Consider the following 17,658-nt stretch of genomic DNA (forward strand, 5'->3'; position numbering starts at 1 on the left):
TTTATTTGTTCATTACATTTATATCCCATTATTATCAAAAGTGATTCTCAGCAGTGTCCAATAATACACGCAAAATCATGTTTCTTCTGTTGGAACTGGAGGTTCTACAGTTATAAAACATTCAGAAATACAAAAAAAAATTGCTACAAAATATTGGTGTACAATAGAAATAAAATGAATTTCTATATGTTACCTATTTCTTTGCTTTTCAGACTGGCCACAGATTTTTCAGCAATGACAAGCAGAAGCTGAGTAAGACTCAGTGCACAGTAAATATTGGGAACGCTGTGCTGGAAGTTCAGTAAATACTGGAAACTCTGACTGTGGGACATAGGAGAAAAAGAAAATGAAAATATATTTGCTAGGAGACCTAAACATTACACTGAGTTTCTCTTGTTCAGTAATTAGTCCTATTGCATGTTCCTGATTATGTTTTTCTTTTAGCTTTTTTTGGAAGAGTGCATGGAAGAACAGTGTTTGTGGATTCTAGGTATTTGATACATTGATAAAAGTAAGTCCCACCAGGGGAAAAGTATTATATGCAACGTTGCATGACGTTTTCTTTTCTCATACCTGAGTAGATCCTCAAGAGGAAGCTCTCTATCTCCTGGCTTGAGTCTGTGTGCAAGGATATGCAGACTTGCTTTTAGCAAGCCTTGGTTCTCATGCTGAGAATATCCATTCCTGAATGAAAAAAAGCATCAATTATTTGTTGCTATAGGACCCAGTTCATACAGCAAGAACAAAGAGTATTCTCATAAGCTTGATGTGTCTTTTGCCTGAAGACACTTTGAGTGTGATCTCTAGAGAAGAAGCCATGAACACTAGTTTGGTAGCTCAGTTTGCTCACTGCCAGAGTAAGGGAAAAAATGTGACTTTATTGTATGAAAAAGGCCCATCATAGTTTATGATGTGGGCGGTTTGCTTCATGTCAGACTTATTCTATGAGGAAAATAAAAGGCCTATACTAAAATGTTAATTTATTCTCACCCTGGTACTTGTAATTCCAGACACTTACCAAGCAAACAGGAAGTGAAAGATCTGCAATAACCGCTGATAACAGGATGACATTAATTGATGTTCCTGAACATTGATGGACGGTCCATCAATCACGCCACGGTTCTCTGTAATCAGTGCCTTAAATGAAGAATAAGTGACTGCATAAAAGGTTGCAGTGTGCTTACTTACATTATGATCAAGACACATTTGATATTTATGAGAAAGATACTGAATGCTATTATCGATAAATAATTTATGTTCCAACCTGGAAGTAGTTGTGCATATTTTCTGTGTGATTGCACAGTGGCTTTAAAAGTTCAGCAGCATGCTCAATCACTTCTTGAGATGTACTGTGGCAAAGATGTGAGAATCCAGCACTTTTATTTCCTTTTCCCTGTAAAAGAAGTCCAGGTTTATTTTTTGAAATGCTTTTGTTTCTACAGTGATCACACTTTAACCTATCAGGGACTACCAACTAGGTCTTGTAAAGAGAGATCAAAGAAACTGGGTATATTCAGCTTTGAGAAAAGACAACTGAAAAAGAAGCTGGCACTCTGCATCTGTCTAAAAAGTCAAGACTTATACTCTCTGGTTCCAGAATGCATGAAATAGATTCTGATTGAATATTAGAAAAACTTCCTAGTGCAGCAGTTCAACAATTACTCAACCAAGTGGCAGGCTCCACGCTTTGAATGTGTTCAAGTGAAAGCTAGATGTGTGGGAATGCTTTCATCTGGAATCCACCACGGATTAGGAAGTTGGACGTGGTGGCCTAAGTAGCTTTTGCCAACCCTATGATTCTATGATTCCAAGGCCTGCCACCAACGGACATTCAGCAAACACTATGTTGTTTGAAATATGAACTGGATACAGCAAAGAGTTGTTGCAAAGTTGAGCATATCATTGAGTTCAGAGTCGACCACATCACCGAATCCTATCAGAAGAGCACCAACTTAGAAAAAATATGGCTTGTACTCAAAGCAAAGTATGGTTTAATAAAACCAGTAAATTAAGGAGGAAATTAAAGTACATACAACAAATGAATGGATATGACATACAACTAATGCATATAATAATTTCAAACAACAATTACAATGTAAGCAACAAAAATGCATCATATCTTCACTTTGGACTGAAATTCTACAGTACTCTGAGGCAATTATAAACATTTCCAGATCCTAAATCAATACTACTAATCCCAACATTAAACATTTAAAAATATTTTAAATTGTTGCTATACTAGGAAACTATATAATGGACTTATCTTTATCTACATTTCATTTATTTTGATTTGCTTTTTATTCATCTTACCCAGTATCTCTGATGTCTCCCAATTTATCATTACTCCTGCTTCAGCTTTCTAAAAGTTCTTGTTTAGACAAATTTCTTAATATCCCCCTGCTTAAAGCCACAATGCCTTATTCTCATGATACATACCTTTAAGAAAGGGGTTCTCTTTGCAGGAGCTGGTATCAACATATGTTCCATTTTACGGTACAAATCTTCTAAAAGGAACAGGAGCTCAGTTGGCTCTAACTGCACTACTTCACAGGTCTAGTATTTTAAAGGAAGAATACAACATAATTTCAGTGTTCATAGTAAGTCATACACAATGAAGTACTTAGCTTCTTCATATATTTAAACAAAGTTGTTAAAATGCTAACCAAGAGAAAAAGGGCAAATGTTTGCAATCTTCTTGTTAACAACAGGATTAGCTGGTTATATCAATGATATGCAGGCATATTGAACACTGCAGCAACTAATCCTAATGTATCATCCACTCTTCTCCCTATGAAGACAGATCAGCTGCTTTGTCTGACGTATTCCCAAAACTTCAAACAGAGAGAAATAGCCAGTAGAGTTCAGGAACAGAAAAGGCTTGTAGATGAGCATCACCATCCAGAATTAAAGTTAAGTTTATAGCACAGAACTTGTATAAAGAATCTGCAGAAAAACTTTCTGACAGGACATGCTTTATGCTCATTGTGAGTAGGGTCTCCATGCCGTGTTATAATGAAGATGACTTTCTTCGGTTCTTAAATTTGCTTGATTATAACGGAAATGGTGGTTTTAACTCAAAAAACTCTGTTTTGCCCATGGTTCTTCATCCTGTAGTTAACAGTCCACCTTCACACTAGTCTACTTACCTTTGTGTGCATCTCTGTGTCCAGAACAGATTTGGTCAGCAGCCCACAATGCAGGATGGTAAAAACTTCCAAATCTAATTCACGGAAATACGCACTGTAATTCTGCAGTTGTATTAAAGGAGTTCCTGGATCTTTTTCTGCGGAGATCTAAAAAGAGAAATGCAAAAGGAGAAGATACAGACTGAGTACAACCAGACAGATGCAAAAGTGGCACCGTATTTGGCATTGGTTCTTAACGGCACTTGCTACTATGTGAGTGCAAGTTGTGCAAATTCTGCTTTACTAACTGCGCAGCATTGATAAAGGGATATAACCGCACACTTTGCAGTTATCTAGTATTTCTTCAATAATGACTAAAGATGTTCTGCTGAAATGGACTAAATAAAAAATCAGAGAATTCGAGAGTTGAACTTTTCAGCTAATTAGTCTTTGATTTTCACCAGTGGGATGATCTATATACATTGCTTGCGTGCACATCCAGGTGAATAAGATAAAACTATGATTCAGAGTTTAAAAAACTCAGGCAAATGATCACCAGGGTGGTTACGAAGAATTACTCCCATTTCTATCCAATCTCACGACCAACTGAGAAGATCCTGTTACCCTAGTTTTACTTGCGCAACATAATTTCTTGTATAACTTTCTGCAGATGCTTCTGGCTTATATTTTCATAAGAGACAAAACAACAGTGAACAGCACTAACTTCAAACTTCTAGAAAGAGACCTAAAACACCTCAAGTTTATAAACTTAATGTATTTTCAACAGGACACATACAGATTTTTCTTGTTGACTTGTCTCAGCTTCAGCCTGAATTACTTCTGTGTTCTCATCCAGCTGGGAGCTGTCTCCAAAGCTGTTTTTGCTGCTATCCGATTTTAGCCTTTTTTGTCCTGAAAAAAGCAAAAGGTTCCAAGAACAAAGGCAAGCCAGTTTCATAGCTGATTAAAATAAATAGAGAACCACTATGAGAAAGATTCATTATACAGGTAGTCCCCAGTTAAGAACAAGTTCCGTTCCCAAGGTCTGTCCTTAAGTTGAATTTGTATGTGAGCTGGAACAGTATTATTGTATAATACTGTACAAGTAGTGTTGTGTAATTAATTTGAATCATTGTGTATTTAACTTGAATTTTGCTACAATAGGCTCCGTTCTTAACTATGGGTCGTCTGTAAACCTGGCATTCTTATACTACGGTCTTTGAAGTATAAACCCTTGCTTTAACAGACATCAGTTTAGTGGATTTCATGTTTCAAACAAAGTCTGCTGAATGTAATTTTTGACTGAACTCAGGCAATAATAGACTTCATTCCAAACAACAGAGAAAACAGACAACAGACAATGTTTGCTGCTTCTCCATACGTGTAAGCATGTTTCTTCTCCACATATATAAACTAGTATTTTATACAGTTATCTCATGGGCTACAAAAACCTTATTCAGCGTTTCAAACACACATCCCCACTACAGGTAGTCCTCACTTAACAACCACAATAGGGATCGGAAAATTTGTTGTTAACTGGGGTGGTTGTTAAGTGACTCATGCCCGATTTTATGACCTTTTTTGCAGCAGTCATTAAGCAAATCACCATGGCCATTAAGTGAATCACCATGGCCATTAAGTGAATCACCTGGTTCCCCATTGATTTGCTTGCCGGAAGCTGGCTGGGAAGGTTGCAAATGGTGATCACGTGACCCTGGGATGCTGCAACCATCATAAGTGCAAGCTGGTTGCCAAGCACCTGGATTGCGATCACGTGACCGCAGGAGTGCTGCGATGGTTGTAAGTGTGAGGACTGGCTGTAAGTCCCTTTGGAAAGCACTGTTGTAACTTTGGTCACTAAACAAGTGGTCATTAAGTGAGGACTACCTGTACTGCTCATTATGTCATGGGTTTACTCTGTTGAATTCTAAATACCTCTGGAAGGAAAAAAAAATTAAAAGACCAGAATGGCAACAAAACTTTGTGGCAGCTGGGAAGATTTTAAAAATGGCTGCTGCATGACTGCCCCAGCTATCCTGTCTCATGTATTGCTGACATCCAAAGATTATTTTCTTGTCTGGGTTGGTAGTTCTTTCATGTTGTGCAAACACAACTGGAGTGGGGAGAATGTACTGAGATTCATGTTACCTATGCTTCTGAAGCTACCTTGAGTTATGCAAGAACAGAAGTATATGAAATAAAATTAGCTTGACTGACCACTTAAAATAGATGATGATTTAGTATTGCCATTACCAAACAGTAATAATGTATAAGAAATCTTTAATACAAGAAGGATTTTATTAAAATCCTTGCTTAGCCATTAAGTTTATCTTATTTTTACATTTAAACCAAAACAACAGTTTAATGAATTGCATGTGGTACCTTTGTTCTTTTTCTTGGTGGCAAAAGTGGTATTGAGGACAGGTGCAGCTTCCAAGGTTTCAGAATCAAAGTTAGCAAGAGGAGGAACATACCCAGGGCTTGCTGAAAAACCAAAGGAAAGCAATCCAACTGACTTAAGTTTCATATACAGGTAATCCTTGGGTTATGATGGCAATTGGGACCAGGATTGTTGTCGTTAAATGATGCAGTTGTAAAGTGCGATGTCACATGACCACATGGCTTAGCAACAACAGTCATGGTTGCCATCGTAACCCCAAGATGCATGGGTCATTAAGTGGGAAACAGTAGGAGTCCCAGATAAAGAGTGTGGGTGCCATGGGGGGTGCCACGGAGGGGTAGGAGAAGCTGGGCGTAGGCTGTGCATGAGCACAGCAAGGCTGGGGGAAGCAGGGCATGCCACTGCATGAGTGCAGGGAGGCCAGGGGAAGTGCAGGGAGGCTGAGGAAGCAGGATGTCAGGTTCAGCCCAAAGAACTCCTCGAGACAATGCAGATACAGTTCTGTTGCGTTTATTAGCTTCCACCTCAAGACAGAAATCTCTCCAGACTGAATCTAACTTCCCAAGCCAGCAAGCCAAAACACTGTGAATTCCTTAGGGTGGTGCCAGTCCCATCTTCTTAAACTTCCCACGCTCCTGTTGAGGGCTAAGGGAATGCTTATCTCCTCGAGCCCGGCCTTCATCCAACCATTCCTTCACACAGGGCACTGGGCTGCGCGAGTGCAGGGAGGCCAGGGGGACTTACTGGGGTGACTTGCAACCTTCCCTGCCAGTTTTCCCACTGACTTTGCTTGTGGGAAGCCAGCAGGGAAGGTTGCAAATGGTGATCACATGACTGCAGGGCACTGCAATCATCATAAGTGCAAGCCGGCTGCCAAGCATCTGAATTGCAATCATGTGACCGCAGGGGTGGTGTGACAGCCAGAACTTCAAGGACCAGTTGTAAGTACCACTCATTCAGCACCATTGCAGCTTTGAACAGTTGCTGAATGACTGGTCACTAAGCAAGGACTATCTGCATTACAAGGTTCCTATATATACTGCATTTCTGTAAGGAAATCAGGATGGTGTATATTGAAAAAGTTAATCACTTACAGCTTTTCCAAAGAACTACTTGCAATATTTAAAACATATATCTCAGGATGATCACAATTGTGTGACATAGACATATTTAGCACATTAATTCCTATACATCCTTTATATGTAGGGATTTTACAATCAATCAAGTAGTCCTAAAAAAATTAGAATAATATTCTTCCTCTGCCTTTTTAAAGCTATAATGAAGTCTCTGCTTTTGAGTTTAAGCTTCCTAGTGTCTTAAAACATTCTGCATAAATTGGACATTATTTCTCCCTGTACCCCTTTTACACATTTATTTCCTGCAAGCTTACCTGCTAAGCATTTTTCTAGTACACACTGTAGTTCAGTAATGTTCTGTAACCGAGTCAAAACCTTTCCTTTTACATTAGGGTCTTCTTCTCGGCAGAAGGCATTCACAACCTTGAGAGGCAAATTTGTAAAACCAGGTTAGAGACTTTTCTTAACAACTTTTACCATTTTTTTCTGACAGTTCCCAAACACACTGGATTGGTTTTTCAATATACAATATAACAAGGAATAGCATTCTTCAAGCCTTAACTCAATTCCAAATCATGGTCCCTGGTGAAAATTAGTTGCTGATCAGTTATTATAAAACTTCAATAAGAAGGAATGGTTGTTATTTCCAGCCTTAGCTAAATATGCATGCTTGTGGTTTTTTGTATTGGTTTTCTATTGGTAGACACTGCCCAGAGTCATAAATTATGACTTGGGCGTTCTTATAAATCCTTGAAATAAGTAGATAAAACACGGCCTGTCAATATTTTAAATAATAAAGGAATAATACGGCATCTGTAAATTTCATCCATCAGCATGGCAATTTCCAATCCTTAAAGATTCAGGATTTCCCTCCCTAAACTATTACATAACAATATTGAGTCAAACAGTAGTCTGAATTTCAAATATTTTCAGAAGTAGTGCCAGCAATTAACAGCTAAAACAGGAAAAAGAAAGATAAGAATAAGAAACCTGGAGGCATATTTGTCTACTTGTTTCTGATACAAATAGTGCTTATATGGAAAGAAATGTATGTAAGGAAATATCTTTGTATATGTACAAATTTATGATTCAAATATTTGTACTCCTGAACATGAAAAGAGTAATTAGGAAAAAATACTATGCTTAGTTACCCTAAGCCTCTCCTTTTAGGAAAACTTCTCAAAAGGGAAAAATTCTTATTAGACTTTTGGAAAGATTATGATTATCAAACAGACATCTGGCCTATTAACCAGGAAAGTGACAGCACTATGAAAAAACGCAGCCTCTGAAGCACCGCTTACCTCACGAAACCAATTCACTGCATGAAATAAGAGTGAACAGAGGAAATCACGCTCTTGTTTCGACAAGGACTCTACCTTTCCTCCCACCTCCAAGCTGGTCAGATATAAAGGACACACTGTAATAGAATATAATAAAAGAAACTCACTCCAAATTAAGCTCATTCATTTATTAGCTTAATTGGTGTATAGATATATACAGAATAAACAAATGCACTTACTGCAGACTATATTTCAGTCTAACAGATGTTAATGCTTAAAAGTGAACAAATTAGATAAATAACGGATACCAGTTTCACCACTCCTTGTTCTGCATCAATATCCCACCTGTAATATTCCAAATAATAGAAGTGGGTTAAATTAGACAGAGGTAACTGTCTGTATCCAATACCTAACAAGGCATCGATGTCCTCCATACTCCCATTATTCAGTTCTGACATGCAGAGCCTCAGCAATCTGAAGAAGGGCGACAAGCACACTGGAGACACCAGCCTGGGAAGAAAAGAGAGAGAAACCTTGTGAAATTACAACATGACTGTGGTGGTGAACCCTTCTAGAGAAAAAAGCCGTTCTTTGGGATACGTGCAACTTGGCCTGCAGAAATACTGAGTCTGTTCTGTGATCAGTCTCTAGAGTACTGCAGCCACTTTCCTATGCTCTCAGTCAGCAATCAAGCAAGAAACACGTTCATTGATAAAAGAGCACTTCTTTCAGAGCTGTAGGTCTCAAAATCTTCAACAGCACATGCAGCTTACTTTGTATTACTGTTTACTGAGTTTGTGGAAACTGCTGCCAGCAGACTTGCTGGTAAGAGAAAGGCTGACTGAGTGGAGGGACAGGGCAGAGTAGGGCAGGGCAGACAGAAATAGTTGCGTTAGGCTTAAACCAGTAACCAGCCTCAAATAATCTGAGGGTCCAGATGGGTGGGCAGTGGGAGGTCATCATAACAATCTTATATAGATTGGAAAATGGGGCCCAAGAGATACCACATTGATTCATTGATATATACTGAGCACTTACAAAAATACTTCACACTTTATGATACACAGATAAAAAGTTAATGCTTTCTCTGTTGAATGTTTGTTGTTCAGTCGTTAAGTCGTGTCCGACTCTTCGTGACCCCATGAACCATATTGCGCCAGGCCTTCCTGTCCTTCACTGCCTCCCTGAGTTTGCTCAGTTTCATGCTCATTGCTTCAGTGATGCTATCTAACCATCTCATCCTCTGCCGTCCTCTTCTCCTTTTGCCTTCAGTCTTTCCCAGCATCAGGGTCTTTTCCAAGGAGTCCTCTCTTCGCATTAGGTTACCAAAGTATCTGAGCTTGAGCTTCATTATCAATCCTTCCAATGAGCAATCAGGGTTGATTTCCTTTAAGATTGACTGGTTTGACTTCCTAGCAGTCCAGGGGACTCTTAAGAGTTTTCTCCAGCACCACAGTTCAAAGGCATCAATTCTTCGGCGCTCAGCCTTCTTTATGGTCCAGCTCTCACAGCCATACATTACTACTGGAAAAACCATAGCTTTGACTATGTGGATCTTTGTCAGCAAGGTGACGTCTCTGCTTTTTAATATGCTATCTAGGTTTGCCATAGCTTTCCTCCCAAGGAGCAAGCGTCTTTTAATTTCATGGCTGCAGTCTCCGTCTGCGGTGATCTTGGAGCCCAAGTAAATGAAGTCTGTTACTGCTTCCATTTCTACCCCTTCTGTTGAATTACATGGGGCCAAAGTCCTACAGACATCTTCAGAGTTTTGCCTATCAGATAAGTTGTGCACAATTTTTGGGAAGGGGAGCTGAAATACTGAGTTTCTTACAAGAACATCTTTCACCCAAGATCTTGGAGACTGCAGAGTGATTTGGATTTCATAAGGGCCATAAATGGGAGGGAGAAACAGGCATAGTTTTCAGTGCTGCACTTCAAAGACTGGCATAATACTCTAATTTTGGGGATGCCCTACAAATGGCCCAGAGAAATCCACTAGTCTGTGGTCTCAGGAGATGAAACAGCTGAGAACTACCTCTTCACATCAGCAAACCTCCACTTTTAAGACATGCACAGAAACAGGTACTTTTACAGGAATTGCAAGAATCTGGCAAGAGTGAAAAATCTACCCACAGATTACAATGTTCGTCAAACAGCAGCAACCCAGCAGAACGAACAGAGAAATGCAGAGCCTAGAACGCTGCTGCCAATCAGCCCATACAACCAAACCAGATGGGCATATGATCGGATGGGTATGAGCCAGCTTTCTATATTTTATATGCGCTTCCCACCATGTAACATTTGGCAAAGTTTTAAAGCTTGCCTACATTTTCCTTATTGTATAATTTACTTTTCCTCCCACCCCTACTAATTTGCACATGTTCCCATGTTCCCAAGGCTGAGTGCTGGTATATTTGGGAGCAAGAATGCATTTCAGATAAATAAATAAAACCTGAAAAATAAGGAATCCAAGCTGTCCCAAAGGACTGGAACCTGTTTTGAGAAGGAATGCAGTGTGATTGGAATCCTTTTTTCCCAATTTCCAATTGTTCCTAGGCACTAAGCAAAATGGCTATTGCTTTTTCTTCATTCAGTAAATATCTGGCAATTTTGGAAAATAAATATAACACTTTCGACTTTCATAAGCAAGTTTTGCATTAGCACTTTCCACAGCTTAGCATGGCCTGCCCAATCTGGTATCCTCCAAATACGTTGAGACCACAGTTTTTTAACTATGTTGGATATGAAGTCTGAGAGTTCTAACACGTTTAGATGGCACCAGGTTCAAGAAAACTGGCCTAGCTTTTCATCTGAGTAAAAAAAGGAGGCAACTCTGACCTTTTGTCCTTGCTTTCCACAGCTATTACATCCAAGTTCTTGGAGAAGCTTTCGGACAACAGAGGCAACAAGTTTATAGCAATAGCCCCCTCACTTTCACTATCTTCCAAGCCATACAGAGCTTTCACTGGGAATGGGAAAGTGCTGGAAAGAAACCAAATGTCAACAGTAAAGCTCAATATAAAAATACCGAATTTAATTATTTTTAGGAGAGACAATAGTACTTTTTGGAAATACCTATCCTCTATCTGGAGAAGATCTGTGACAAAATCTCTCTCAAAGTCTTTCACCACACAGTCCTTAATCCAGGCCTGAAGAGGAAAAAAAAACAAAAACAATTCCACAGAAAGATTAATTGGAGTTGGAGAACAATGGAGAAAAAAGTTACTTAGAGGCAATTATCCTCTTAGGACTTACAGTACTGTATATGCTTTATTGTAAGTTTATACTGTTCCAAATGGGGATGCAAAGTACTCATCCAAAAATTGTTGTAGTAATTTTTTACATGATTAAAGGTGGAAAATATCAAATTATAATTAGCCAATAGCTCTGCATGCTTCAAAAATTATTCAAAAGATTCCACGTGAGCTTGAAAAAAGACACTGTTGCTTTAAGAGTTGGCCATGATTATGCAATATAATAAGAGAATGGGTGTAAGCCCAGAACTCTATATCCTACCAGGATCTGCAAATTCAGATTTCCTTTCTGAATCAAGTTGGCAAGTTCATCATAGTACAAAGCCAAAGCATGAGGAACCTGCCCACAACAGGAGAATACAAGCTCCAGCAAAGATATAATCTGCAGAGAGAAAAAAAAAGAAGAGCGCTTGCTTTTAGGCACACAACATAGATTCAGCCCACATACTTTGAGCACCTTTCCAGACTACCTGAAGCAGCATCAGGCAACTGGAAAATACTCTGGATCAGCACATCCTCAGGCAGATGCATTTCCAAACCAATTATGGTTCATTGGCCCCAGAAAGAAGAATAGGCTTTATTTTAAATATCACTCTTTTTAAAGAGTTCTAATTTTTAAAAATATAGACTCTTTTTACTGTCCCAATCCCTGTTACTTCACTGAGGGGAGGTATTTCAGTAGTTCAAACAGGAGGGTTTAAAAAAAAAAAGCTCTAAATAGGACTACATTCCCAGTAAACAGCACTGCTGGTTTATATGGAGGCCTGCACAGTGGGGGAGGGGAATGTACAAAAGGGTGGAGGTTCAGTCATGACCCCTCCCCCTTAGAGATGACCACAGAAGTAAATTTTATGCCAGACTTGAGGCATAAAATTTAGTCCTTATCCTCTAGTCCTTATCCACAGCCTTCTCTGACAGGCAGATTGAAGATTCACCACAATGAGTCCCAGCATTTCACTGATGGTTCTTCTGATGTCAAAGAGGGATTCTGATGTCTGTAACTATCATATAAGAGAACCAGTTTGGTGTAGTGGTTAAGGCACCAGGCTAGAAACCAAGAGATTGGGAGTTGTAGTCCTGTCTTAGGCATGAAGCCAGCTGGGTGACCTTGGGCCAGTCATTCTTTCTCAGCCCCAGGAAGAAGGCAAGGGCAAACCATTTCTGAAAATCTTGCCAAAACTGCAGGTCCAGGCAGTCGCTAGGGGTCAACAACTTGAAGGCATAACCTCTCCACCCCTTTATTCAATGCAGGTTTCCTTTGGAACATTTTAAGAAATACAACCAACCACATGAAGAAATTAGTTCTTAAAAAGATGTAATGTCTTTGTGTGTTTTCTTCACCAATATCCAGGCTTCTCTGAGAATTTCCATTCATCTACTCCCAAGTTTATTCTGCTGACCCTTTCACTGGGCTTTCCTTCACAACAATCTAGTCATTTAACACTGTATCATGGTTGATCATTACTTGAACAAGCTGTGACAAATCAGGGAAATTCAGTTTTGCCCCCATAATTTTAGTAGTGAAGCCTAAGGGTGCCCTGGGGGCTGGAAAAATAGGGCTGAATGTGTATGCATGTGGCCAGTGAGTTGCCCATATCTGCAGTACAGGAAAACAGAAAAAAGATGGGGGACAAATCCTTCTTCATCTATATTTTTCTCACTAAAGACAGGAAAACAGAATAATTTCACAATTCCCTGGTAGTACTAGAAGCCTGTTATAGGGAAACAACCCAACTTGCCTGTCTGTGTTGTTCCTTGCTCAGCTGTTCCCTTTCCAGCAATTTCCCATTTTCTTTGCTCCTGAAATTAGGTATGATATTAATTAATGGTGTCTGATCCTCACATATATTGTTTCTTAGTCTGAACCAGAGAATTATTGGAAAATTAATTATGTGCTGAGGAGTCTAAAATGAATGTGCAGAAAAGCCCTTATATTCTTACTTCATTGATACTGTTCATTATTCAATTTACCTTCATATTTTTAAAATTCTAAAACAATGTTCCTAGATAGTATAATGTATAGTGATCTGCAGTCCCTCTACAGTTGTCCTCTCATCATCACATGATGCTCGCTCACCTCTTGGCTGCCATACTGCCAACCATGGTAACTGCCCCAATAATCCCAATACGCTTATACTTAGGGATAGTGCTAGAGAGCTGTTTTCTAATCACCACGTGCATATCATCCTGCATGGAAAGGAAACTAAGTATTACAAAAAGCGACATCCAGAAGTATGTGAGATAAAGGTACTGCTCCTAAATTGCAAGTAAAGCCTAAAGAAGAGTAGCAATATAGAACTATCAAGGCATACAAAAAGAAATAATACTTCTTATTTCTGTTCTGTAAATCCCTCAATGACTACATGAGAGGTATTTTTATGCTACCATTTCCCCCTTGAGACACAAGACAACCATACACAATGCTTTTATACTTGGAGATTATTCTTTGGATGTAAAGTATATTTGCAAAGTTGAGAACCAAGAATGAAATTAAAGCAGGCAGGCAAAAATATCTGAAGGGCAATGTATTCATACAGAAATGTATGGTATCCCAAGGATTCTCAAACAATAAACAAAATCTCGCTTTGGTTATTTAGACAGCTTAGCACTCAGTTGCATACATTATGCTGAATTTGGAAAACATCTACATTCATACATGACTCCAATTTTTTCACAAATTTACAGAAATTCAGACGTGTAAAAAGAAATATTAAATTAATCAAGAATTGTTAGCAACATTCACCAAATTTTACTGCTTTACACCTACATGAAATCTTTCTGAAGCCAGTGGCATCTAGATATCTATAACTGAATAGAGAACCAGCCCCAAAGTCTCCAGATGTAGAGGATATATGGAATGGCCTTGAAGGACAGGAGGAAGAGCCACTACCAAGGCAACAATTAAGTAGTTGGGCATGAGCCCAGGTCAAGAAAATAACTTGAGAAAATGTCTCAGACAAGCCCCTCCCTAATTCACAGGAAGATAAAGTGTGGGGGGGGAAGCACATTCGAACTTAAAAGATTCTGTTACTATAGTTGTTACAATAAAAGTAGTCCTGATCTATATGGCATTGGCTTCTTATTCTGGTCTACCTTGTAAGGCTAACACCAGCTATCAATGGCCCACTCACCTGGATGTGGCTGTTTTTATGCCCATGGCTGAATGCCAGTATGCTAAGAATGTAAAATAGCTTCCGGATTTGCTGTGGACCAAGATTATCCATATAGTCCAAGATACTCTGAAAGGAAAGATCAGACATAACACTCTAGAATATCATGAGTACAGCAAGCAAGCAGAAGATAAATTGGAACACCTCTATGAGCTTCTTTTGTGTCACAGATGGGCAAAAGATGGACCAATGGCCTAGCTGCCATTGCCAATTTGCCAATTTAGTACCAGCTGGTTGTGAGATTCTTCCAAAAAAATAAATGCTCTGATCCAGCGAATTCATCTTACATTCTTGTGGCAAAAATGCATAGTCAGGATTACTTTAGAGACCAAATATCCCTAAATTGATATAGATCTTCGCTTTGAAAAATAAGTTAATGGGCCACAGGGATTCTAATAAGAGAAAAAGTAGATCCTCCCTTTTCAAAGAATCTCATACATCTTCCACTACTGAGTTAATTCCCCTACTATATTCAATCATTCTCTATTTTTTTATCTTTTTCTTCAGTGAGAAATATGCAATAATATTAGAGAGCTAGAAGTGAGTATGTGCTTATTTGTTTTGGGCTACCAAAGCCTAGCTAGAATTAAAGATATTTTTGGTATCTGAAAGAATAAAAAATGCTGTTTTTAAATACAGGTAGTCCTCGACTTACAACCACAATTGGGACTGGAATTTCCATTGTTAAACAATGTGGTCTTAAAGTGCAATGTCATGTGACTGCATCGCTTAGTGACAGCAATCCTGGCACTCCCCGGTTGCCATCATTAACCAAATTTCACTGGTCATTAGCCAAGGACCCACCCCAATCCAAGCCATTCCGGGTTTGGTCCCTCCCAGCCCTGAGCCTCTGTTCTTCCAAGGTGAGGTACTGCCTCCCTTTCAACTCCCCCAACTGCCTTCCCCCCTCATCTCTGCCCTTTTGGCCGCCCTGCATCCTGCCTTGCAGGGCAGCAAGCAGGCCCAGAACTGTACAGCTCTGGGGCTGCTTGCCATGCTGCAGCTCAAGGACTTTTTGGGATGCTGTGGTTCTGGGGCTGCAGGAAGCCCCTGAACCACAGTGCAGTACAAAGCTCTTCACAGCGCAAAGCCCAGCTCCAGCCCAGCCCAACAGCACAGCATGAAGCTGCAGCCACCCCAGCCCAGTCCCAGTCCCCCTTGCCATCCTGCACTGAGGCCTCTGATGCCCTGCGCTCCACCACCCCAGCTGCCCTTCGCTGTCTTCTTGCTCCCGCTGCTGATGAGGCATGTCCAGCCTGGCCCTTTGTGAGACAGCTGCTGGCCATATGAGGCCATCTTCCCCAGGTCTCACAAGGAAACTGCCGTGCGCAACCTAGGGAAGAAAGCCTTCTGTGGCCAGCAGCTGTCTCACAAAGGGCCAGGCCAGGCTTACTTGGTCAGCAGTGGGAGCAAGAAGACAGTGAAGATCAGCTAGGGTGGCAGGAGCCACGGATTGCAGGGGACCCAAAGGGCATAGATGGGGGGAGATGAGAGAGTGGGGGGAGTTGAAGTGCCCCTGTGGTTGTAAGCGTGGGCAGGCTGCCAAGTGCCCGAATTTTGGTCATGTGACCACGGGGATGCTGCAATGGCCATAACTTCAGGGACCAGTCGTAAGTCCCTTCATTCAGCACCACTGTAACTTTGAACAATCACTGAATGAATGGTCATAAGTCAAGGACTACCTGTATGTTTATTTTGTCTTTTCACCAAATTCCAATATCTAACTCTGCAGAGAGATTAGTTAAATACCTACCTGAATCAAAGCTTCCAGTTTTGAATGATGCTTACCTTCAGAAAGACAACATAAGGAACAACTGATGAGGTATGAACAGACACAAGGTCAGTTAACGTATCCAGAGAAACATCCACTTCAACCTTGTTGCCACCACATACATGTGTAACCAAGGCACCCACAATCTCCTGCACAGAACCAAATTTAGGAAAGGAAAAGTTAAAAGTATAAATGTTTCACTTTAGTTTTAAAAAGAATGGCATTAGCCTGCTAGGGTTGGAGCTGGTAAGGAACAGTTGAAAAGTCTTCCCTGAGTAGACTTCCAGGTTTGTTTGGTCCTCTAGCAATTGGGAGACCAATTGCCTCTACACCAGCCAGCTTCTAAAGAAGGAAGTTTCTCTAATGTTTTCATCATGTTTAAAGAACATGGATAGTCCTGGAAAAGGGCATTTCAGACTTACATCTATGCTTTTTTAATCTATGGCTTTATACTTTCCTTTTAACAGTGTTGTATATTTTAAAAACTATTTTATTTGGTGCTATGGAAAATTTTATATTTCATTTTATTTTGCTTGCACAAAAGAGTGTAGGCATACTTGGGGTAAAACTGGGCTTTGGCTGCATTTGTGACATATAAAATAAAATGTACCAGAAGTGATCAGTACAATGCTACATGTGGCAAAAGTACAACAAGACCGGTACTTAGCCTACATCTTCTCTATTTTCCTCAAAAGTATTACATGAAAGCATCAACTGATCTAAGACCTAATGGGCAGCAGAGGTATATATTTATGGACCCATCTGGGGATGACCATGGCATATGAAAGATTGTAGACTGGAATGTAACAGGGTAAAAGGTAAAGAGAAAGAATTAACAAATGAAAGAAATGTAGGTTTAATTATGTATGAAAGAGCTAAACTGTATGTAAGAAATAATGAATTGGTGTCATCTAGGTTCTTCTGGATACGTATGAAAGTAGGAATCTTACTTTTGCATGTTCTCTTCCAATGAATGGAATATAATAACACACAACCAGAGATAAATTTGGGGGATAACTGTGCAACATTCTGAGTGAAAGTGATCCAAGAGGAAAAAAAAATTCTATCTAGATGACATGAATAGACAAGTGGGAATGAGACAACAAAATACAAAAAAATTAATAGGTTATTTTGAAACCCAAGAAAGAATGAGTATGGTGAATGTATACTGAGTATCTACCTTGAAAACTATGTTTGTTTCAACTATATGCTTAAAGTACAATGTATTCATATTATATGTGTGTGTGGAAAAGTAATAAATATACATCTAAAAGCATGAATGATTTGATAGAATTCATGAAAGATACAAGGGAGATGAGAGGTTCTGAACATGAGGCCAACTATACAGTATAGAAGAGAGAGAAATGAGAATGTAAGTAGAGTGACTGCAAGAAGACAAAATACAAGTCCCATGTGAAAAAGTATTAGAAGATAGATTAATTTCCTAATGAAATAAATGGAAGGTGGAAGGTAGGAAAGTGAATTTGGAAGTTGCTTGGAACAGAGTGATAAGAATTCTGTTACAAAGTGACAGAAATATGTGGAGTTATATTAAAAGGGAAGTTTGAAAAAGGATGCTTG

General features: G+C 39.5%; 1 protein-coding gene across 3 annotated transcripts in view; it reads right to left on the bottom strand.

Moving 5' to 3' along the window:
* Positions 1-17,658, bottom strand: part of FANCD2 (FA complementation group D2) — a 54,724-nt gene that overhangs the window by 20,783 nt on the left and 16,283 nt on the right. For all 3 annotated transcript variants that reach the window (XR_015794831.1, XM_088133983.1, XM_088133982.1), the window contains exons 17-34: positions 16,095-16,226; positions 14,268-14,375; positions 13,214-13,323; positions 12,876-12,936; positions 11,399-11,518; positions 10,958-11,031; positions 10,721-10,864; positions 8,292-8,392; positions 7,904-8,019; positions 6,917-7,025; positions 5,508-5,609; positions 3,922-4,037; positions 3,147-3,293; positions 2,437-2,553; positions 1,265-1,393; positions 1,019-1,137; positions 574-684; positions 194-321 (exon numbers count right to left, since the gene is read on the bottom strand). Coding sequence is in view for 2 of the 3 variants with exons in the window: in XM_088133983.1 (XP_087990109.1) it covers positions 194-321; positions 574-684; positions 1,019-1,137; positions 1,265-1,393; positions 2,437-2,553; positions 3,147-3,293; positions 3,922-4,037; positions 5,508-5,609; positions 6,917-7,025; positions 7,904-8,019; positions 8,292-8,392; positions 10,721-10,864; positions 10,958-11,031; positions 11,399-11,518; positions 12,876-12,936; positions 13,214-13,323; positions 14,268-14,375; positions 16,095-16,226 (2,044 nt within the window). In the remaining variant the exon portion in view is untranslated. The remainder of the gene's footprint in view (positions 1-193; positions 322-573; positions 685-1,018; positions 1,138-1,264; positions 1,394-2,436; positions 2,554-3,146; positions 3,294-3,921; positions 4,038-5,507; positions 5,610-6,916; positions 7,026-7,903; positions 8,020-8,291; positions 8,393-10,720; positions 10,865-10,957; positions 11,032-11,398; positions 11,519-12,875; positions 12,937-13,213; positions 13,324-14,267; positions 14,376-16,094; positions 16,227-17,658) is intronic.

Source organism: Python bivittatus, unplaced genomic scaffold (assembly GCF_059951505.1).
Source record: "Python bivittatus isolate LINGU-HERP-01145 unplaced genomic scaffold, Pbiv_v1 ctg000080_np1212, whole genome shotgun sequence".
Lineage (NCBI taxonomy): Eukaryota > Metazoa > Chordata > Lepidosauria > Squamata > Pythonidae > Python > Python bivittatus.